This window comes from Mastacembelus armatus, chromosome 13 (assembly GCF_900324485.2).
Source record: "Mastacembelus armatus chromosome 13, fMasArm1.2, whole genome shotgun sequence".
NCBI lineage: Eukaryota > Metazoa > Chordata > Actinopteri > Synbranchiformes > Mastacembelidae > Mastacembelus > Mastacembelus armatus.
The window spans coordinates 22,736,876-22,759,175 of NC_046645.1; the positions used below are offsets into that span (position 1 = coordinate 22,736,876).

The window sequence follows — 22,300 nt, forward strand, 5'->3', positions numbered from 1 at the left end:
GATGTTATTTCTTTCTTTCTTCCTTTTTTTTTTTTAAAGAGTTAAAATTGAAATTTGGACAAAGGACAAAACAAAGAAGCCTTTAGCTAAAAACAATATGCCAGTTTTTTTGTAGCATACATATATTTCCAGTGCATTCCTGCTGAACTTTGATGAACCTTTGGAGAAATCTGAAAGTCAAAAAAAGTTGTCAGGGCAGGAAATAAACTTTTCAGTACGTGTGTGTCATTTTACAGTTTGTGATAGCAATAGAAATTTTGAACAATTTCTAGAGAAAATTGAAATGACAGTGTAGTAAAGGTAGTTAACCTTATGCAAAGATCTAATATGCAAAATTGACCTGATACCTTTGATATGAAATGTATAGACAGCAACAAAAAAAATTCTTATGGTGCATATATGTATGTACAGTGGGTACGGAAAGTATTCAGACCCCTTTAAATTTTTCACTCTTTGTGTCATTGCAGCCATTTGCCAAAATCAAAACAGTTCATTTTATTTCTCATTAATGTACACTCAGCACCCCATCTTGACAGAAAAAAACAGAAATGTAGAAATTTTTGCAAATTTATTAAAAAAGAAAAACTGAAATATCACATGGTCATAAGTATTCAGACCCTTTGCAGTGACTCATATTTAACTCACATGCTGTCCATTTCTTCTGATCCTCCTTGAGATGGTTCTGCTCCTTCATTGGAGTCCAGCTGTGTTTAATTAAACTGATTGGACTTGATTAGGAAAGGCACACACCTGTCTATATAAGACCTTACAGCTCACAGTGCATGTCAGAGCAAATGAGAATCATGAGGTTGAAGGAACTGCCCAAGGAGCTCAGAGACAGAATTGTGGCAAGGCACAGATCTGGCCAAGGTTACAAAAGAATTTCTGCAGCACTCAAGGTTCCTAAGAGCACAGTGGCCTCCATAATCCTCAAATGGAAAAAGTTTGGGACGACCAGAACTCTTCCTAGACCTGGCCGTCCAGCCAAACTGAGCAATCGTGGGAGAAGAGCCTTGGTGAGAGAGGTAAAGAAGAACCCAAAGATCACTGTGGCTGAGCTCCAGAGATGCAGTAGGGAGATGGGAGAAAGTTCCACAAAGTCAACTATCACTGCAGCCCTCCACCAGTCGGGGCTTTATGGCAGAGTGGCCCAACGGAAGCCTCTCCTCAGTGCAAGACACATGAAAGCCTGCATAGAGTTTGCCAAAAAACACATGAAGGACTCCCAGACTATGAGAAATAAGATTCTCTGGTCTGATGAGACCAAGATTGAACTTTTTGGCGTTAATTCTAAGCGGTATGTGTGGAGAAAACCAGGCACTGCTCATCACCTGCCCAATACAATCCCTACAGTGAAACATGGTGGTGGGAGCATCATGTTGTGGGGGTGTTTTTCAGCTGCAGGGACAGGACGACTGGTTGTAATTGAAGGAAAGATGAATGCGGCCAAGTACAGAGATATCCTGGAAGAAAACCTCTTCCAGAGTGCTCAGGACCTCAGACTGGGCCGAAGGTTCACCTTTCAACAGGACAATGACCCTAAGCACACAGCTAAAATAACAAAGGAGTGGCTTCGGAACAACTCTGTGACCGTTCTTGACTGGCCCAGCCAGAGCCCTGACCTAAACCCAATTGAGCATCTCTGGAGGGATCTGAAAATGGCTGTCCACCAACGTTCACCATCCAACCTGACAGAACTGGAGAGGATCTGCAAGGAAGGATGGCAGAGGATCCCCAAATCCAGGTGTGAAAAACTTGTTGCATCATTCCCAAGAAGACTCATGGCTGTACTAGCTCAAAAGGGTGCTTCTACTCAATACTGAGCACAGGGTCTGAATACTTATGACCATGTGATATTTCAGTTTTTCTTTTTTAATAAATTTGCAAAAATTTCTACATTTCTGTTTTTTTTCTGTCAAGATGGGGTGCTGAGTGTACATTGAGAAATAAAATGAACTTTTTTGATTTTGGCAAATGGCTGCAATGACACGAAGAGTGAAAAATTTAAAGGGGTCTGAATACTTTCCGTACCCACTGTATACCAACCAACTCAAAGACAAACAGCAGTGCTGTTGTTTTGTTGGCTCACTTGCCGTGAGCAAAGCTGTCATACACTGTAGCTGCCACAGCTAAAAGTAACCAGAAGTTTGAGGTTAGTGTTAATTTCCTACCCTGCAATTTCTAAAATTCAGAAAACTGGGAAACTGGCATATCTGTTGGTTGCCAAAAATGTAACTATGAACTGAGGTTGTGTAGCAGTTTAGCACCAGAGAACCAAGGCACATCTTCTAACAATAAAATGACATGTTCATAAATTACAGTAGGAAAATTGATGCTCGGAGCCTAAACTATCACAGACCAATACAAATAACATTAAAAACATGGCAGAACAATATCTGAAAACATGGAGTCCATTTGTGATAAATGGCATTCTAAAGTGAATAGCCAGTAAATGTCATCAGTTCAACACCAGTCAGACGGCTTTGTCACAACGCGGTGGTGTCGTCTGGATTTTTGTCCTTGAAGGTGAAATGTGAGAAGAGAGTGCTCAGTCTGGCTCCCTGCTCTTGTCCTTGTAGAGATGCAGCTCCTCCATCTTCTCCTGCAAAAAGGAAACAGGCATGGAGCAGCCTCGGGCTCTCTGTGGCAGCGTCTTGACCTGGAAGACAAATGTATCATCAATAGTTTATTCTGACTCATGGTTGAGAGACATGCAATGCTCTTTAAATGAAAATAACAGCAATCTGTGTGGGTGAACATGGGTAAAAAGGGCACTGTTTTTGGATAGATGGAGAATAATGGTCTAAACAAGGTAGTTTAAATGAAAACAGTGCAGGAATTTTAAAATGTGGAAAACAATGGCTTGCTGCCCACCTCACCTTTCTGTCCGGAGACACACGTACAAGAGAGTTGTGGTTGTTTACCCTCTTGTCCTTTTTCTCAGGTGTCCACACTCCAGGATCAGTCTGTGTGGAACGGTCTGACAGCGTCGAATCACTGGAGTTGTTTTTTCGAACAGAAGTGCCCTTGTTGTGTTCTGTGTCATTACTATGTGGGAAAACAAAGGCTTCCTCCTCTGAACCTAACAGTGAACATAAGACACCAGTGCACTGGGTTCAGGATCATTTATAGGGAGGGAGGTTTGTGTTTGTGTTTTGTATATGATGGTGAAAGGACGTACTCCAGCTGTTGCCCTTGGTTCTTGAGTCGGGGCCAGGGGTGCATGGGCAGGACCCACTTGTGTTTTTGTGTTTCTTCAAGCACTCCTTTCCCACTAGATCTCTGCAGTGTCTGTGACAGTTTATCCCACAGTCTGAGACCGAAAACAGATTAGGACTTTAACGGAAGCATAAGCAGTAGTTCATTCAAATCACAACAGCTCTGTGGAAACCAGATTTCACATGGCAGCAGAAATCTGAGACAAATATCTCAAACCCTAAAATTATCTGAATGCGATAAGAAAGTATCGTTTTTGTAATGGAGCGAATTGAACCTTTCACTTATTTTTTATCTTATATTATGAAAAATCTTGTTTCTGATGAAGCTGCCGACTACCAGATGTTGACATGACATGAATTAATTGTTGTCTTCATGATCTTACCTTTACAGTGATACCCCTGTTTGATGACACCCCACAGCTACAAGAGATCAGACATCATATATTACATATTACAATCTGATGGGGCAAGCAACAAACCAAAAGTGTAAAGAGACACTCACAAAGCCTCCACATATGTCACAGAAGGTCGGCCGTTTGTACGTGGTTTCATGGAAGTTATGTGCGTCATTGAAGTTGTAGCCCAACTTGGCACATATAGACATTCCCCTCATGAAGTAAGAGGTGATTTCTTCACGGCTGATTTGTCCTTCCCTGTGCAGAAAATTTTCCAAAGTGCAACACAACGTGAGTAAGTCAGTTGAGGTTTCTATGTTGTTTCATGATATCTCTTTTGCAGCCACGTCATGGTGAGAGGCCTCTGTGTGTGTTGCAGCTTCCTCACCTGTCAGTTTCATGAGTGCAGAAGGAGAAGGGGAAGTTGGCTGCTATTTTCTCAAAGTCCTCCAGTGAAATGTAGCCATCCTGGTTCTGGTCGTAGTTTTTCATTATGGACTGCAGGGGGCAACAGCAATCAGATCAGTCAAGGAGCATTTGGTTAGTTCTGCTTTAGCCTGCCAAGTTATAAGGAAGTGAAAGGCAGGAGGTTGCTGCAGAGTTACATACTCACATCCACCATTTGCTTGACGTGTTTAGATATGGTGTCGGGGTCGAGCCTGGGGGTGACCCCTGAGCCCCACTCTGCAACTACCGGCGCTTTAACTGGAGCTACAGGCTGTGGACCGACAGATGCAGTGATGACACACGAAGGACTGCATATGTGAGAAACAAGAAAAAAAGAGCACACCCACCACATAACACGCTTCCCTAACGTACAGCGCTTTGATGTGGCTGACTTTGATGTATTTCTGCAGGGAGTCTATGCTTTTGTTTTGAAGATGTTACACCCACAGAAGTACACAAATGGCCTTCCTCTTCAGAAAAGAAGTTTAAATAATCGAGCCTGATGGCATTAGATAGAGCTCAGCTTCAGAAAGAACTATGTTGCTCTACTGACCTGGATCTTGGGGTTCTTGGGTTCCTTGGTGTATGAAAGTTCATATATCTCATCCTCAGTGTAGTATAAATCTAGAGAAAGCTGAAGCATTAAAACATCATCATTTAAGATGGTCTTTCTGGATGTTTTAAAATCTGAATTCCTTAAAAACCATCTCCTTGTTTCTGTCTGGTACCGTGAGCAGATGCAGAAGGTCTTTGTTGGCCTCGAAGGGCGGCGTGCAGCTGTGAATGGCCAGCAGGTCACTGATGTTGCTGTACAGGTGCTGCAGCTTGCTCAGGTTGATCTTCTCCTCGTCAATGTAGTTGGGCAGGGCTTCATTCAGCGAGATCAGATCCTTCAGGTGGACACCCAGGATGGGCACCTTGAAGCCTCTGCAGTCGTTGTAAACTCGCCGGTAGTTGCTGTAGTTGCTGCGTGAGGAGAGTAGCTCTGTCATCTCACTCAGAGCCTGGAGAGGTTAAAGGTCAAGAAAGTAATGATAACTCAGACTTATAAACCATGAAAAACGTAACATACAAATGATTAATTATTACAAATGATTAAACAAGGACATTAGCTGCAAAAATTAATGTAGTCTATCACATTTCATTTTCAGGCTAATGTCCTTCCTAAATTTGGACAATTTTAAGCTATGATCAAATTTTACACAACACTCATGAATTTGAAAACAACTGTACGTCATGCCTACCATTCGGTTTGTACAGTAAATGCAGTTACACAGCTGATGGCCTTACATTAAACTATGTTAAGTAAGTTTTTAACAGAAAGAACGACTAAGGAGAATGAAATAATATGAGGATGAGACAACGAAAACCTCAAGAGGGGAGTTAAATATGATAATATGACTTGCTGTTTCACCCAAAGCCATCAGTGCTTATAGAACATACCTTAGTGATGTCAGGAGGCAGCAGGTTAGAGGTGTCTTTGAGGCGAGAGATTGAGCTGTGACAAAGGCCTCCGGTTACTGCCATTAGAGTGTTAAAGTTCTGCAAGGCACGAAGTTTCTACAGAGGAAAGAACAAATGACTGAATGATTGTGGAGAACAAAACACCATGTAAACCTGACAAGTACAGGCAGCCAAACAAAAATCCACCTGAGCCTCTTAGCTGTGTTTATGATGTTTGCTCCTTCAGTTTACCTGAGCCACGTGAATGAACTTGGTGAAGACCTGGGCTCTCTGCTGGGCCGTGTGTCTGCTGAGGATCATCAACTGGACCCACTGCGAGACTCCATTACACATCATGACCGACCGCTCCAGAGCAGGGTTGTCCCTCACCGAGCCTCGGACCACGTAGCTGCGGTAGTCTAGGAACTGGCCAATCAGATTGTAGGAAGTCAGGCAGGAAATTACTCAGGTGTGTAAGATAGTTTGAAAAAACTTAACTAAACATCTAACTCAACAACTTTCAGCAGTTTCACTAAACAGATAGTTGTATTATCATTCTTTATAAAGGGTTTGAGATGTGGATATTAATAAGTAAATGGATTTTAGTTTGGATGTCCTGCAGCTTTCATCCAGAGAGTGAGTGGTCACTTGAAATGCTTGAACATCCTGAAAATACAAAGCGATGCTGCCGAAGATATTACACCACTGCCAAAGGGAGTTCTTACATTCTGGCAACGCAAACGTTTTCTTACAAATGTCTTGTTACTGATAATAAACATGAATAAAAAGACTGAAGGACATGGAGAACGAAACTCTCACCAACATTTTATTCACAGCTCTCTCTGTACTGTATAAAACCCTGTGATATACAAAAGTGCCGACAAGTTTCTGCTGTCAGGTAAAATTATGTTTCAACTATAAATATTTGCTACAGCATCATGTCTTCCAGTATCGGGTCAGTTTAAGTGTGTTTTTGAATGTTTATGGGATGCACTTTCACCTATTAAAGGGTGTTTGTTTTGGAAGCACCCACATAATGCAGCCTCCCCCATTAAGCCAAGTAAGAACAGCAAATAGTGAGAGGTTTCACTGAACTTACTGAAACATTACAAAAGTTCTTGAATTCCAGGTAGCTGAGATGTTCAGCCATTTCATCTGGCTCCATGTGGTCGAAGATCAAAGACACTTTCCTCTTCTTCACAGAGGGTGAGGGTGCCTGGGATACGTTACCATGAGGGCTTCTGGGAAGGAAAAGTAAGTCAAGCAACAGGACAAAAATAGCTGTTTTTTTTCTATTTATATAAAATGCATGACGGTGAATCAAAACAAAACATGGCTCACAAGCAGGAAGTGTCAATGAGCTGCGCGTGTGTCTCCTCTCCGTCTGAGCGGACCAGTGCCCAGAGGTCCCCCATGGTCTGCTCCAGGAGAGGGTCTGCCTCGAATACAGCCGGGAACTGGCTGATCCACTGCCTTGCCATGAAGCAAGACCAAAAATATGTTTACTACCCACAAATAGAGCAGGAAAACCAGTTCTGTCACACTGTCATATGCCTGGTGTCCTTATTCACCTGACAAGGTGGCAGATCTGGGTCCGTCTCAGTCCTCTCTTGTCCAATGGACAATCCTTATAAGTGAGAGAAAAAGTCAAGGACCCTCACGCTGTGTGCAGTCATGGCCCAACATTACAGTAAAAGCAGCAGGGATATGTACTTTGCAGAAAAACAGTGCAAAACAAAGCTATGCCTGTTTCCTAATCTGATTAATGAAAGTGGACGTGACTGGAAGCAGTGCACTGGTGGGACCAGTGTAACTGAGCAACAGTGGAGGATATAGGGTGAGAAGTTTCTGGGCAAATGTCTGAGATGACACAACCCAACTGTGCATCATCAGGGTCATGTGGACCAGCTGGGGCCCTCCTCGGCTGGAAATCTTTCCCTCTGAATCTGCAGCAGAAACACAGTAGCTCATTTCACAAAAGGAGGATTAATATGGTTAAAAACAATAAAACAGTGGACTGCACAGTGCTCAAGCTTCATTTCAGTCAGTTGGTTAGTTCTACTTGAGTGGTTCAGGTCCCCTAAGTGTGACTGATTTGTCAGCATTAACCTTGTGACAGAATGTCAACCTGTCCAAGGAATTTTTCTGCCTTTCACCTGCTCTATAACATGCAGCCATCTGTAACCTTCAATTCAAAGAAACATTAAGAATGCAACTTAATGTTACTGTCTCTCACTGGGTTGTGGAAGGTTGTGGTAGAAAGGGGGCAAAGGCCTAAAACAAGACTGCCTTGGCACCTTTAAAGAGTCAACTCAAAGCAAGTAGCACTGGAACTTTTGATCCTTTTCATATCCACAAACTGCAACCACTCTCTCACTATTTAATGAAACATTTGCATGCATGCACTCACAAATAATCATGTGTTAACACCCAATAGTCACAGCCATTCACTGTACACATTTAATATTTAGTGTGTGAATCTAAGTAAATCATACAAGATTCCACTTCGTACTAGTGGTGTCTGGGCAGATATGTACTTATTTCCCTGTGATCGCATGTGATACTCAAATCATAAAATTAAACAGCACCATTTCCTGTCCTGTTACTAATCTTGGATTAAAAAGGTTTCAGAGAAAAACTGTATTAGCCAGGACATTATTTCTGTATGTTGCTGTTGAGTTGTTCCAGTGTTAATTTGCAGTTTTTGAGGCCAACAAAAAGAAGACTTGCAGCATTGCAGTGCAATGCAGCAGTAAATTACAAACTATCTGTATGCTAGATGCCATTAGGGGTATCTAATATGTATTTGTAATTTTGAGAAGAGTAAGACTACAGAAAGAAAGGCAGAGAGAAGCAAGTGATATAGTTTTACAGTGCATGGGAATGGCTAGTTGGCAGCCCAACAGAACAAAGCTTGATTGTATGAGACTGCTCTTTGTGTCATCACGCCCTCCCTCTCTGTCTACCTCTCACCCTGGATTCCCTCTTACTCTCCCTCATTTATATAACCTGGTTGTGATAGAGAGTACAGACACATGACAAAGTGTAGGAATGAAAGCACATGGAGACAGCAACTGACCAAAGCAGTTTAGGCAGCGCTGTATGAGCTCATCCAGGCTGGCAGCACTGGCACTGGGAGCAGAGCTGGGGCTCTGTAGGGCCCGGCTGATGTCCTGAGGACTGGGACATGTGTTCCTCCTCCGCTGGACCAGCTTCTTGCTCTTAGGCACAGCAGGGCTCTCATTGGGTTTCCTGAGAGAGAGAGAGACAGAGTCAAAGTACAAATAAATAGAGCAGAGTGTGGTGATCTAGTGTAGGTCAGCACCTGAGGAAATGCAGCTACCAGCATCTGATAAGCTGTGCTGCAGCTGTCTGAGCCATCTTGCACAGGCAAACTGCAAACCACTGCACAGTTTTCTGTGTCACTCTCTATCTGCAAGCAGATAGACCACATAATCTTCATCGTTTGCCAAATATGTCACAGATTTAGATTAGTGGGGTGCTGTGTGTGACTGGGGGCTGGACTTCAAAATTTGTTGACGGATGTTACTCATAGTTAGACACAAGACCACACCTTTGGCCACTCCCTACACTGAAGCTGGATTGATGTTGAGTGTGGTCAAGTGCAAAAGAACTGTTAACCAATGTAGGTTAAAGAGCAATGCTCATTTTCTGCAAATGAGCGGACGAGTTAGCATTTAACATCTATGGTCCTTTCAAATGCTCTTAAAGGCAAACACTTCTTTATTTCATGATACTATTAATGCTTCCTCTTCAGATCAGGAGCACAGTTTAGCAATGTCTCTCTGGATTTCACAATAACTGATGCTTCATATGTTATGATTGATATCTTTGCTGTGTTTTGTTAGAAATTTGAGGGAAATGGTTTGATTCACAGTCCTGATGCTACAGTTGAATTGAAATCAGTTAAAATGAAACCAGATTAGTTTGTATGCTGGTTGGTCTTTTTTTAAAAGGTGATGACACTTTCAGTCTTTTGTGTGACAGTTTCAGATTGTGTCCTCATGAAGCTGTACAAACAGTATGTACCATGTAACGCTGCAAAACTGTGTCAGTCTCTAGACTGCCACTAATGTGATAACACTACCAGGAAACACTGCGAGTTCACAGAATTTGTGACAAGTTCCTTGAATGACCAGGCCTACATCCCCTTCTCTTAACCTGTGTTTGTGTGTGTGGCTCATTTCCCCAGCCCACTCGCATTCTCACACACACACACACACACACACACACACACACACACACACACACACACACACACACACACACAATGCATAACTTAACATACACATCCATCCACACTCAAGCTGCACAAAAACATTAGGTTTGCTTTTATGTACAACACATGAATGGACACTCCTGGTTGCACAATCGCATACAGGCTAACAGGGTGACATTCACTGATCTATTTATACCACAAGCTGCTCTCCTGCCTTTATGTACTTTTCCAACTAGACATCACAGGTATCAAATGAGCCTAATGAGGAGGGAAGAGGGTGTTGGTGACCACCTCATATCTGGCTAGGATACCTGTTGGGCAACAAAATCCCACCTCCCCTTCTCCTCCTCCTCAACTTTGCCTCATTACATCTGATGGCTACTGAACTCAACACAAAACACCACAGCATGTACCACTGTGAAGTATTCTATGTTAAGGATAGGTAAGCCCCACAACACATGGAGACTGTAGTGGGTTATCTATACCAGTGTATATCAGTGTTCTACAATGATGATAAATCAACAAATGATCTTATTTAAGCATCTGGGGCAAATGGATGCCTATCATTTTTATTTTTTAATGCGTCATTTGTATTTTATAATGTCTAAACTAATGATTAATTCAGTTCTGGCTAAATGATCATCTAACTTCTAGGCGATGCTCTTCTTATCTTGGTGCCCTTTACAACTTGTCATCTCTTTGACTCAGAGTGAATCCAGCTCTGTATATGAGGAGACACGATTGCTACTACAAACAGAAGTGCTGATGGGGAAATGTTACTGATGTCATGATGTTTGTCAGGGAATTTCCCCAAGAGTGTTGAGCAGGTAACTCACAGCAGAGCAGTCAGTAATGAGCCTGGGCAGCTGAAGAGATCAAGCGCCGTTGGTAAATAGTCAGGCTGTGGTGGACACCAATGCAAATGTGAACATAACTGGAGTTACTGTTTGGGCAGTCGCACTCACCTAAAAGTCTGAAACTCAATATGGCTAAACATAGTGATTTCCTTGCTATATTTAACAGGACATCAACTGAAACACAACTGATAAAAGCCAATAAAGTCAATTAGAAAAAAAATGTAATTGTTACTTTAAAAAAAATCTGAACTTGAGTTCAGTTTGAGGTCTAGTTTTCTTGGAAGACACTCCACACCTCCTTTTCCTTCAAGATGCCTCCTTCACCCACTTTTTTCCACTTCCTTCATCCTTGCTTTATTCTTTTCTTAGGAAATCCCCCTCTCACTCCCATTTCCATCCGTGTCAGGACTCCTGGCTACAGATCCAGTTCACCCCCCCCCTTTTCTCCCTCTCTCACACTAGCAGGGGGATATGCAAATTCCTCTCTTTCTTTCCTTAATTGATTAATTGAACCCAGGGCCCTTTGAAGGCCTTGTTTGTGAGCTGCTCTTTTTCTCCCACTCTTCTCTCTCACAACCTGCGTTCTTGTTCCTTCCCCATCAAGGGGTGCATCAGCTGCAATGAGCCATTCGTCCGTTCGGTCCAACATGAAGCCACTGTAGCAGCGAATTTAGTTAGGATCAGAAAATTCATAGCAGACATTCATAAACCTCTTTAGTGTGGAAGATGAGGTATAATGTGTTAAGGACAGCAGCCATGAATCAGTTAATGAAATCATACCTCTTCAGATACACACACCTCTAGTACCTGTGCATACACTCTTTCACTCTCTCATTCACACACACACACACACACAGGCATACATCCCCATAACCCTAACTCTTAACTGATTCTAACCTGAACCCAAAAAACTAAATCTTAACCCTTCAAACAGCTATTTGAAGAACCAACCAAAACCTCCTCACTTCTATGGTATAAAAATATAATATATATACAAATACACATACACAAAAATGTTTTCATTCCTTGTTGGAATTTACATTGAGTTACATTCATTTCCTGGAGGTTTACTCTAATTCTAACTCTACTCTTAATGTTTTTTTCTTCATTGAAGATTTATTATCTTGTGTTTTTCCATCACAGTTTTTAATCACTTCTGCACTTTAGCAAAACTTAATCTTGGAGATCACCTTACGACTGCAGGGAACAGACTAATAAGACCACTTCATCAGTCCACCTTAAACTCAGCCTAGTTAGCTTATATCACACATCTGGCTCCCTTAGCATTCAACACATAACCCTTTCATTCCAGGCAATCTGATAAGAGCTGTGGTCACAACTACAGCAGTAACTCAACAAGCTACTAAACCTGTAGTTTCTTAGAAATATCCAAGGTCAAATGCAAAATACATCACCATATGTAAATGGGGAATAGCTGGCCCAAATAGAAAAGCAGAACACATTTCCGTTGAACAGTGAGCAGGCAGCACTCAACAGGCACGCACAATGTCAGGACTTGTTTGTGTGCAGTACACACAATAATTTGAGAAGTTGATAGCCTTCACTGATATGCAGGTCAAAGACATTAGCACTGTGAGTATGAATGTTTATGTGTCAACAACCTCCTTTTTTAAACAGTCTTATTCTTTCTCGTCTGCAACCCAGCTAAATTCAAATACACACACCCAAGCATGAAATAAAAAACGAAATGCCATTGTTTCTCTTTACCTTCTCAAGAGCTTTTGCTCAAACCACACTACATCTCAGTTATAACCTCAAGGTTCACACACCTCTGCTGCACAAAACGTTTGCTGCTGACACACTCAGACTGACACTTGCTTAGAAACTGAGCTGCAAGTAGGTCTGAGTGCACCCAACTTTCAGTTCTGATGTACTCTCTTCTTTTCTTTTTAGTTACCTCTTGGTTTTGTTCATGGCAGAGCTCTTGTCCTCGGCGGCACTCCTCCTCCACTGGTGATCCACACGGGCATCTGAGCGTGTCCCTACAGCTCCATGGTTGACCCTGTTCCTCCTCCTCCTCCTCCTCCTCCTCTGTGTCCTCTGTGTGTTGTGTGCTCAGGACAGCAAGAGCGGGCACAGGACGGAGAGCTGCTGGGGGTGAGGGCTACCCACGAACCAGGCATCAACCAAACCAAACTCCACGCCTATACTCTGCTTATCAGACCACTCTGTGTTTCAGTCAGCCTCTCTCTCCCTCTTCTACCTCTGCTAAGATATATATCAAATTAGCAACAAAACAGACCTCATGCCCCCTCTGCCTGTAACGCAGACATGTTAAGAGAAAATGCCTCAAATAAGCTTCAAATTAGAGTGCAAGAGCTAACAAAAGCTATTCACTTTGCCTTGAACATAAACAAGTCAGCATCTTAAATGGAGGAACTGGCTCTGACAGATAGGGGAACTCATCAGTTTCTGTGTGTGTGTGTGTGTGTGTGCGCGAGGGGGAGGGGAGAGAAGCAAGAGAGAGAGAAAGAGAGAGAGAGAATAGTGAATACAACGGCATTACCAGTGGAGGAGGAGTAAAGTTAGAGAGAGAGTGATGAGCAGTCATCTGAGCACCATCAGTGTACTCCAGGAAGCAACGTCTGTGGTTCGTTTTTAGGGTATCAACATAGAAAAACAAAACAGACATTAGATGTCTGATAACATTGCTGAAGTGTGACATGTATCTCACTAATAGATTTGCTCATCCAGGGTCTCCAGGGTCCCCGAAATCATGTCTATCATCCTGATTTCTTCCTTTTCTTCTTTTTTTCAGCCTCCTCTGTTATTTCTCAGGGTAGCGAGTGATTACACAGGGAGGTAGTGTTTATGCCTGTGAATGTGGCTGTGCAGCTGGACAGGGATGCTCAAAGGCATCCTTGTTTTAACACACCAAGAGGAAGAGTCAAGCAAACAGGGGACATTACAGAGGTGGGCTCTTTGCTGCAGGAAGCTGAGTGTCTGGCAAAGAGAGTGGGTGATATGGCATTCAAAAGCAAGAAAAGATGCACAGAGCAAGCAAGGCTCCTGCTGTCCCTGCATGCCAAGTACAAAACACCTAAAAATGCATCTGGCTTCGCATTACAAAGGAAAGCATTAAAGGGCTTAAACAGAGTGCATGAAAATGTCAGGGATAGAGTAAAATGTAATGTTCTTTCTTGGAAATGTAGCAATCTTACTGTAACCTTAAGCAATGGCTTTTTTTAAACAGGAAGCAGTGCAATCAACTCAGCTGTTAAATAAGACATTTGACACATGCTGAGAAATAGAACAGCTAACATTTGTTTTTTTATTCAACACCAGAATAAATTAAATTTACTGTTGCACTGGTTTAAAAAGGCCCCCATGTGTAACCTGAGTTTGGTTTGTGGCTAATGTGCTTAGTTGCTGTTGTTTGAGGTTTTGTTTTGATATAGAAACGGAAGTATTTTCAATTAATATGAACTAATATGAAGTAGTTAGCTGGATTGACCTTTGTTCGATCAGGTTCGATCGTTACTGTTAGGTTCTAGCTGCTGATCACTGTGGGAGATGCTTGTTCAGTGATTTGACTTTAATTCTCGGTACAATGTCACCACCACCAGGCGCAGCGTCTAAAGTGCATGCAATGGATTTATGAGATGGCGAAAAAAAAATCAGCAGCAGGTGAATTCACAATCAGGACTCAAACTCCCAGAATTCATGTTAGTTCAGCTTCAACTGCGTATCACCTCCTCCGCGTCCCCCTGTCCCTCTGCGTTTTAGCCGCTGGACGGAGTTGCATCCCGGCGAGCAGCTGCTGCTGCAGCGGGAGATGAGCGCGACACAGAGCATGCTGAAGGATGCCAGATGGAGACTGAGCAGGTAAGGATGTGTGGACTGTATGTGCACACGGTCTGGAGGCTGGTTTCTGTGTGATGCGCTTTTCTGTCTGGTGCATTCCCGCTGCCTGATATGATGAGGAGGGGAGTGCCACTGACACTCATGCAGATTTACTGTTTCCTCCAGGAATGCATCAGGCTGTGCAGACAGAGCTGCTGATACTGTGAGAAAATAGCACTGTTGGCCTTGTAGTGTCAAGGTATGTCTTTTCAGAGCTACACAAGAGGATTTCATTCACGCTGTATGGAGACTGGCAGGGAAGCTGGATGGACACCTTTAAATAGGATGTTTTAACTATGGATGCAAATTGTTATTTAATGAATTCTTTGCTGGCTAAAAATTGCTACTAAAAGAGATCATCATATTTCCCTGAGCCCAGCGTGGTGTCTTCAGATTGATTTTATCCTACCAACAGTCCAGCACTTAATGATATTTGATGCACAGTTTTATACAACACAGAATATTGCTAATTCTTACATTTGCAAACTGAAACCAGCAATTTTTTTGTTGCATTGTTTTGATGAATTTTTTACACAATCAGCTCTTAAGAGAGAAACAGATTTTCTGTTGATTAATCACTGTTCATATCTCCCCTCGTAAAAAAAAGGAAAGAAGGCAGAATCCCACTGCTGACAAAGACTAAAATGGACAGGTGGATGTCCTTTTAGGATTCATGCCTGATCATTACAACACATGTCAGGTTCATCATGACAAAGGGTTTTCATGCGTGACTGCAGTGATACCACATGTATGTCTGGTGGCTGGTCACAGTGATATTGCTATGGTTAAGAAATCAAAATGTAAATAATGATAAGGTAAAATTTTATTACTGGTCTTTTAGTGCAATTAAGAGGTTCATAGTTTTAACAGTCAAGCATAAAATCAGAAAATTTATGGGAAAGTGTGAGAGAGCACTGAGCTAGTTAAAAGCCTGACATAATGTCTGTGTGAGGCGTCTCATCCTGTTATTGATTGGACAGTAACAAAGCATCAGTACACCAAATGTGTCAGGCTGTAGGCTGAGCTCTGCTGTGATCCAACAGATTTTAAGTACATAGGAAGGTTTAAGTAAAAATGACATGATCGATTAGTGAAGAATAGGAGTTATATCTGCAAACTGAGGTGAAATTATTATTCATTTAGTTGCTTATAACCAACAGGAAATTAATAATTATAATATGCAGTTTGCCTACGTCAAGCAAAAATGCAACATTCACTGATTTGTGCTTCTGCAGCTTTTCTCTGCAAAACTTTACAATGGTGTGTAAATGTGGATTTTAAGTGGTTCAGACAACATACACAGTGTGAAAGCAAAACATATGGACCTGACAGCATGAGCTATGTCCCAGTCATTTTTTCTTAATTTGCTGCTTACTAAACACAATGCAGTCATGAACACATAGTGTTACTTGACAGAGTAAGAGATTCCTGTATTTGTATTAGTAGTTTAAAGTGACTTTACCGTAAAATGCAAAAATTAGTTAGTCAAGTGTTTTTGTGTCCTGGCCAGTTCAAATAGAACAGTATAACAATCTGTTGTTTACAATGTCACATTTATTGAATTGTTTTGAGCTACTTTTTCAGGATTTCTTAGACTTTAAATCAACTTTATCTTAGTCCGTATATCAGTTAATAATAAAATAAGTATGTTCTTTTGCTGAGTCTCTGTTATGGTGCAACCTTATCAGCTGACTGTCAGGTGATACACACAAGGATACCTCTTTGGGTATATCCATCTGATTCTGAAAGTTTTTTGTGTGTGTGTGTGTGTGTGTACGTGTGTGTGCTCTGTTCTTTTCACACACTCCCCAAAAGCTGGTCCTCACCCTCATTCCTTTTATAGACTCAGACGTGGAAGGAGGGGAGAGAGGTGTGTGCGCTGGAGGGGGGCAGCCTGTGTGAAGGAGTGGCCCACTTCTACAAACATGGCGGCATGGTGGGATGGGAGTGGTATAACAAGGTGCCTGCCTCTCCTTCAACCACCCACCACCCCTCCTTCAGCTGGTTGGGGGATGCAAGGCGAGAGGAGAGAAGAGCCGGGGAGAGGATTACCTCCTGTCACTCTCTCTCACAGTGTGAGAGCCACGGGACTCATGCAGTCCTCCTGCACACCCACACACACTGGCACTGAGAGCGAGAGACACAGAGAGTGAGAGAGAGAGAGAGAGAGAGAGAGAGAGAAGGGTACAGCAGAGAGAAAGGGTCGTGTAGCAAAGAAGATAAAAAATTAAAATCCTGAAGAGAGAAAACCGAAGGATTTTCTCTTCTTTCCCAAGGAGCTGCGAATAACCCTTGGCGAAGGATGGCAGAAGGGGGAGAGGGAGAGGAGGAGATTCAGTTCCTGCGAACGGTGAGTCCTGCTTACTTTCCTTTTTGGGAGGGTCTAACCTACATTGGCTGCTGGAGAGAAGAACGAGGGTTTTGGGGCTAGAGAGGGAGATGAGGAGTTGTTACTATACTGCTTAGAAAGGAAAAGAGATTGATTCATGATCATCCAGCATCAACTTTAATGGTCCTTCAGTGTCCACTGGTCCTAGTTTCTTCACTTCGTTCGCACTTGCTTCTCTGGCATTGGACATTTAAGTCCAGTCTGAAGTTGCAGTTCCCAGAGCCAAGCCCCGCTTCTGTATATAGTTGACTATTTTTGCAGTGCCCTGAATGAGCCATGACCTGCTTATTGCTCTCTTTAAACTTGGTAATTGATTTCTTTAATCTCTTGTGAGCTCAGAAATCTTGGTGTGTTAACCTCCATTACATGATCATATTTTGATCTTTTCAGGATGCACCACATATTGTCTTGCCTAATCTCTTTCATATTACTTCCAGAACGTTCTGGTCTTAAGAATAGGTGGGTAACAGTGCGTGTGCATATGTGTGCGTGTGTGTGTGTGTGTGTGTGTGTGTGTGTGTGTGTGTGAGCACAGATAGACAGGGGCTGGTGCATCTGTTACCATCGTTATCTATTTATATCTGAGCAAAGTAGAGCCTGTCAGTGAGGGGTTAGGAGGCAGAGCAACAAGCTACCCAGGGCCTTCAGGGACAGCTGGCCAAAGGCTGCATGTCTTTCTTGGAGAAGCTAACACAGTGTCATAGTTAAGAGATATCCACTTCACAGACTCAAACTCAGTGGGGCAAGTCCCCAAAATGAACACTGCAATACCTGTTTCAGTGTGGAGTAACACAACATGACTCAAAGCTATTTCTGAAGAATCTTTTACAAATATAGATATTAAATCAATATTAGTATATTAATACATTTTCTTTCTGATTTCTTAAATACATTGAGGTGTTAATCTACTGTTAATTACATGTGACATTGAAATCCATGACATCCATGGAAAAAAAACACATTAATGACTAATTGTGTTGGTTTTTACTCTTCAGAATTACACCAGAAATGTTGTTGATGTTGCATTAACATAATACAGTAATAGTCAAAGTCAATGAAGAATAATACAGAATTACTGCTGACAGACTGTTTCCATCAACAGTTCCTTGCTCACTTTGTCTTTGAGAAGAGCATCATCACAATGTCCACAGTGAAATGTCCTTCTGTTAACACAGAGCTCTACTTTACTGCTACGGCTGCTGTGACATTTACTGATGTTTAATTGGCATTTGAGCCTAGTTAGCTGTGAAATAATAGTTCAGGAACAAAAGAACTACTTTGATGGACAGGATTCCTTACAGGCTTGTAGAGTCAGCTCGTAATAACCAGAAGACGGTAGAGCAACCTAGCTGTTGCTTCTATTACAAAACTATGAAGTGTTTTTTTAAAACACAAACTACACAAAGGCTAAACACTTTGAATGTCTTCAGTGAGTTTGTCCTTTGGAGGCTCTGTTAAGATGAAACACACACTTCAAAAGGAAAAACAATGCAGCTCTATGTGAATTATGAATGTGTACTTCAATAGGATTATCTTTGATATGCTGTAAGGGGTCAGGGGTTCAATCCTGACTGGGGAAACTGGACTAAAAATGTTAGGGTTCATGATGCTGTAAGGCTCTTTGGATTAAAGCATCTACCGAACAGTTTTTGTTATTAGACGTCTAATTAGAAGCCAAGGATGGGAAACATTTTGTGTGTCAGCTGGTTCTTTCTGCTGGGGCTTTCCCTGAGCTATACTGGGGACATGAGGTGTGATGAAAGTGCAGTCAGAGCACAGATGGGTTCTTACCTCACCTGGACCAGCTAGCTCAGCAGACATTTCAGAGTTACATAACCTGTGATACAGGTTAACAGCCTAAGGTGGATTAATAATAGCTCTGTGATCATGGTGCATACATGTTTCTTGTTTGAGAAGCATCCAAATGAGAAGAAAGTCTGTGGGGGTGTGAGCTTGGCAGTGCTGTGCTACTGCGTTTAGGGTTTTATTCCCATGAGGGGTTGTTTAATAGTAAAAGAACAACGGAAGAGGGGATTAGAGTCCTTAAATGCTGAATCCAGCTCAGTGGGACCAATAGTGAGAGCCTGAAAGTGTTATGTATTTTGAGCATCTTCAGCACATCTGTAGTGATCGCTTTCACATCACAAAAGGCCACACATCCATTACTCAGCAGTGCTGCACTATTCTATTCTGGGTTATTATTGTGTTATTCTAATATAGCCCAGGCCTGTGACTCATACACTTGAATAGTTGTACAGTGTACACTCACTGGTGGGACTTGCCACCTGCCGTACTGTAGGCAGTTACTTAAATTCTTTCTCCACTCAGATAAAGTGGATACCCTCTGTTGAACTACAGGTGTCTAGTATTCAGCCTCCTTCCTATAAAACACCCTGCAACACTTCAGCCCCCACATTTACTGTCAGAGACTGGCTTAGCTTGCAGTAGCTAGCAGCCTTTCTTTTTCTATTTTTGCGAAAAGTTTTTAACAACAACTTCAGCTTGCTAAAATATCTCACAGTGCTATAAACACATAAAAGCCTGTATCAGCTAACACAGAGCTGTTTTCTTCTGGTGATGACAAAAGTTGTGTCACTGTTTCACAATGCCACATTTGCGGTGTGAATCACACAGGCGACTGAGTTTGACGGGATATTGGAGTTCCAGTAACAGCAGTTTCTTTTTATAGTGTGCCATTATAAGTGCGTACAGTCTGGAGGGAGAAACCAGAGGAGCTGGCGTCCTACTTGTCAGCATCCTTTGGGAGACAGCGTGTGTGAGTGTGTGTGTGTGTGTGTGTGTGTGTGTGTGTGTGTGTCGATGCAGGTGTGCATCTGCGTGGGTCAGGTTAACAGAAATCTTAATTGTTGTCAACTGTGACATTTGTGGCCTTGACTACCCAGTCACTTCTGGCAGAAATCTCAACTCAATGATGCAGAAAGCACTAAGTTTGCTATTTATATGTTAAATGTGGCTACGCTTAAAACCAGACTAAATACAACATTTAAACAACTAAGGCCAAACAAGTTCTACTACATATTGAAATAGTCTTTGAAATGCAGTGAAAGCAAAGGTTGTTGTCTTGTTTCTGAGTTGTGATATTGATATAGTTTGACCTGCAAGTGAACAATTCAGTGCTTACTGGCAGGATAATTGTTGTTGGGTGAGCTTCCAAATTAGGGGGTTTACACTGTGTCTGTTTTTAAACTTGATTCTGCCAGTGACTTACTTTTTTGCCCTTTTTTGTGTTCATTTTAATGACACTATACTTCTGTATCTTTCTTTGTTCATTAATCAGTTGTTGCTGTTCCCCTTTAGAGTGTAATGTGTCTGAATTGCTTAGTGTTTTTGTGAGATCAGGCATTTCTGCAGCTCAGATTATCACTAACCTAGTAAGCTCAAATACAGTATGTATTTTATGTGGTTGCATTGTTATACAATGTTGTTGTTTCTCTCCGTTTTTTTAGCCCAGTTGTCTCAGCCCCTTCTCTGTCTCTGTCTTTTACACACACTGTGACATAATCTGTGTATCAGTGAGCCACAGCAGCTTGGGGATGGTGGTAGATGATGAATGATGGGGAGGGAGGGGAGGATGGTGTGAGCAAAGCAGGGCTTTAGAAGTGCTGATACCAAGAGATGAACACATCAGCAGCAGGACAACAGCATCACACACACACAGGCTTATAAGCTACAGCAACTGTTAGTCTGTCTGCTTTGGTCACAGCAATTTACACAACAAAGAGGTGGTCAGGTCTGGTGTCAGGCACGAGACACAAACACAAAGAGTGGAAGCCTCCATAAGCAAAGTGTTATAAAGTCACACTAATGTTTGGCAAACTACTGTGGGTGTGCGTGTGTGTGTGTGTGTGTGTGTGTGTGTGTGTGTGTGTGTGTGTGTGCACAAACAATTAATGATTAGATCTGTCACTGTACCATTGGTGCTAGGTTCTTTTTTACTTCTCCCAAATAAGCAGACTGAGACCTCACGAAAATTAATCAAACAAAGGACCATGGCAGTGTGTCTGGAAGTATACTGTCCTCTAATAATAAATAAGTATAGACTGAGGATTTTAGTTGTGATTTTAAAATGCTTCCTGTATTGTTTTAGATTTTTAGATGTTTTAATCTGTTTCAGACTTTGGGTTTCATTGATATGTTAGTAATAATATATATTATATATATAATATTATTAGTAAGAGGACTATTGGTATTAGGACATTGATAACAGCATGAAATCTGCATAAATGTGTGTCATTGGTACATTATTGCTGCCTTTGCCTTGTCCTGACAATGATTTGTTCCAAGATGTAAGAATCTCCCAGAATGTGTTTGTCAGGCAGGTAAATATTAGACTGTTTTGTATGACAGTTGTTTGTCTTGAGGCAGAAAAAGGTCTCTGGGGAAATTGGATGGTATGTTTGTAGAGCTGTAGGATCATAGTCTCACTACTAAAATATGTTTGCATGAAAGTTGATTGAGATGAAACTATAAAAATTAACTTGCAAATTAGTTTGCACCGTGAACACAAAGGGAGGGAGATATTTGTAGTTTAATGTTTAAGCTGAACTCCTCCTTTAACTGTCACAGGTAAGAATATAGTTTTTTGCCGTTCTTTGCATTTGGGCCAATGTATGCTGGAATATTTGATATTTGAGTTTTTTCCTCAGGCTTCTAGGTTGTATTTTCATTTGGCCTATTTAGTGTTGCTTCTCTTGCACAGTAAATCTCCCCCTCCAATATTACATTTTTGGAATAGACCTTTGTTTTATACAGGCCTGTTGGTCAGAAAGGTTCTTTGCTTTCTCTTTATCTGTGGCCGTGTTTTATGTTGGAATTGCAACTGTTTGCCAGACTTAACATATTTCAAAGGGCAGCAGCTGCTTTATGTTCGATGTCTGGTAGATGTAGGAGTTGGAGGTGAATGAAGGGAGTTTGTCAAAGCACTGTGTGTGAAAGACAACACTTCCTGTCAAAAGTGCACACATTCCCACTGCATTTGACTGGTACTCAGAAGTTACACCCAACTATCCAATCAAAGGACCACAGATAAAAACCGGGTGTCCAGAACCACCTTGAGTGTACATATCCAACATCCCATTCAATATCACATGCATTTAAATATTACACAAAAAGCACAAATAATTAAAAACCCTAAGTAAGTAAATAAGGGCAGTATTGCCAGTTCCTTATATTACAATATTAACAACCATTAGTTATGACAACAGCAAATGCTTTAATTTGTGGCATCTGTCAGATTTTTTTGAGGACTTTTGTTAGAGGTAGAAGTTATCGGCTTGTTTTCGTGTGCTCAGTGCCTGCTCTGTAAGTCTCTGCTGGCTCTGCCCCAAGTGAGACCTCCAAGTATCTGCTGGTCAGCAGAAGGAGGGAATGTGATAGTGACAGGTGCAGCTACCTAAAATAGGAGAGGACGGGAGGGGCAGGCCCAG

The 22,300-nt window shown here is 41.9% G+C and overlaps 2 protein-coding genes across 15 annotated transcripts in view; one reads left to right on the top strand and one right to left on the bottom strand.

Annotated features, from left to right (window-relative positions):
* Positions 1-2,212: 2,212 nt before the first annotated feature.
* rasgrp4 (RAS guanyl releasing protein 4) lies at positions 2,213-13,027 on the bottom strand. 8 transcript variants are annotated; one of them, XM_026298678.2, is made up of 17 exons: positions 12,519-13,027; positions 8,583-8,755; positions 7,338-7,449; positions 7,075-7,137; positions 6,845-6,976; positions 6,603-6,741; positions 5,756-5,929; positions 5,504-5,620; positions 4,789-5,064; positions 4,614-4,684; positions 4,227-4,368; positions 4,002-4,111; positions 3,721-3,871; positions 3,602-3,638; positions 3,182-3,313; positions 2,875-3,082; positions 2,213-2,659 (listed from the first exon to the last, which is right to left on the bottom strand). In XM_026298678.2, exons 1-17 carry the CDS (start codon positions 12,533-12,535, stop codon positions 2,464-2,466), a joined length of 2,250 nt encoding a protein of 749 aa, XP_026154463.1. In that variant the 5' UTR covers positions 12,536-13,027; the 3' UTR covers positions 2,213-2,463. The 8 variants fall into 8 exon arrangements, with proteins under 8 accessions (XP_026154463.1, XP_026154462.1, XP_026154465.1 ...); XM_026298677.2 differs by having other exon boundaries at positions 6,603-6,744; XM_026298680.2 differs by having other exon boundaries at positions 2,880-3,082; positions 6,603-6,744; positions 12,519-13,026.
* A 3,479-nt stretch (positions 13,028-16,506) lies between these two features.
* The window catches only part of ryr1b (ryanodine receptor 1b (skeletal)), a 65,136-nt gene continuing 59,342 nt past the window's right edge, over positions 16,507-22,300 (top strand). For 5 of the 7 annotated variants that reach the window (XM_026317693.2, XM_026317685.2, XM_026317710.2 and 2 more), the window contains exon 1: positions 16,507-16,814. In XM_026317693.2, coding sequence (XP_026173478.1) covers positions 16,767-16,814 — 48 coding nt within the window. In that variant the 5' untranslated portion in view covers positions 16,507-16,766. The remainder of the gene's footprint in view (positions 16,815-22,300) is intronic. The other 2 variants (XM_026317667.2, XM_026317719.2) reach the window with 1 other exon arrangement.

What these genes read in the sequence shown, in the direction of transcription:
- rasgrp4 (XM_026298677.2), bottom strand. An exon ending in GCCCAGAAACTTCTCACCCT is followed by an intron (nt 7,138 to 7,337) that starts ATATCCTCCACT and finishes TTTTTCTCTCAC; the next exon opens with TTATAAGGATTGTCCATTGG. An exon ending in TGCCTCCTGACATCACTAAG is followed by an intron (nt 5,065 to 5,503) that starts GTATGTTCTATA and finishes TAACCTCTCCAG; the next exon opens with GCTCTGAGTGAGATGACAGA.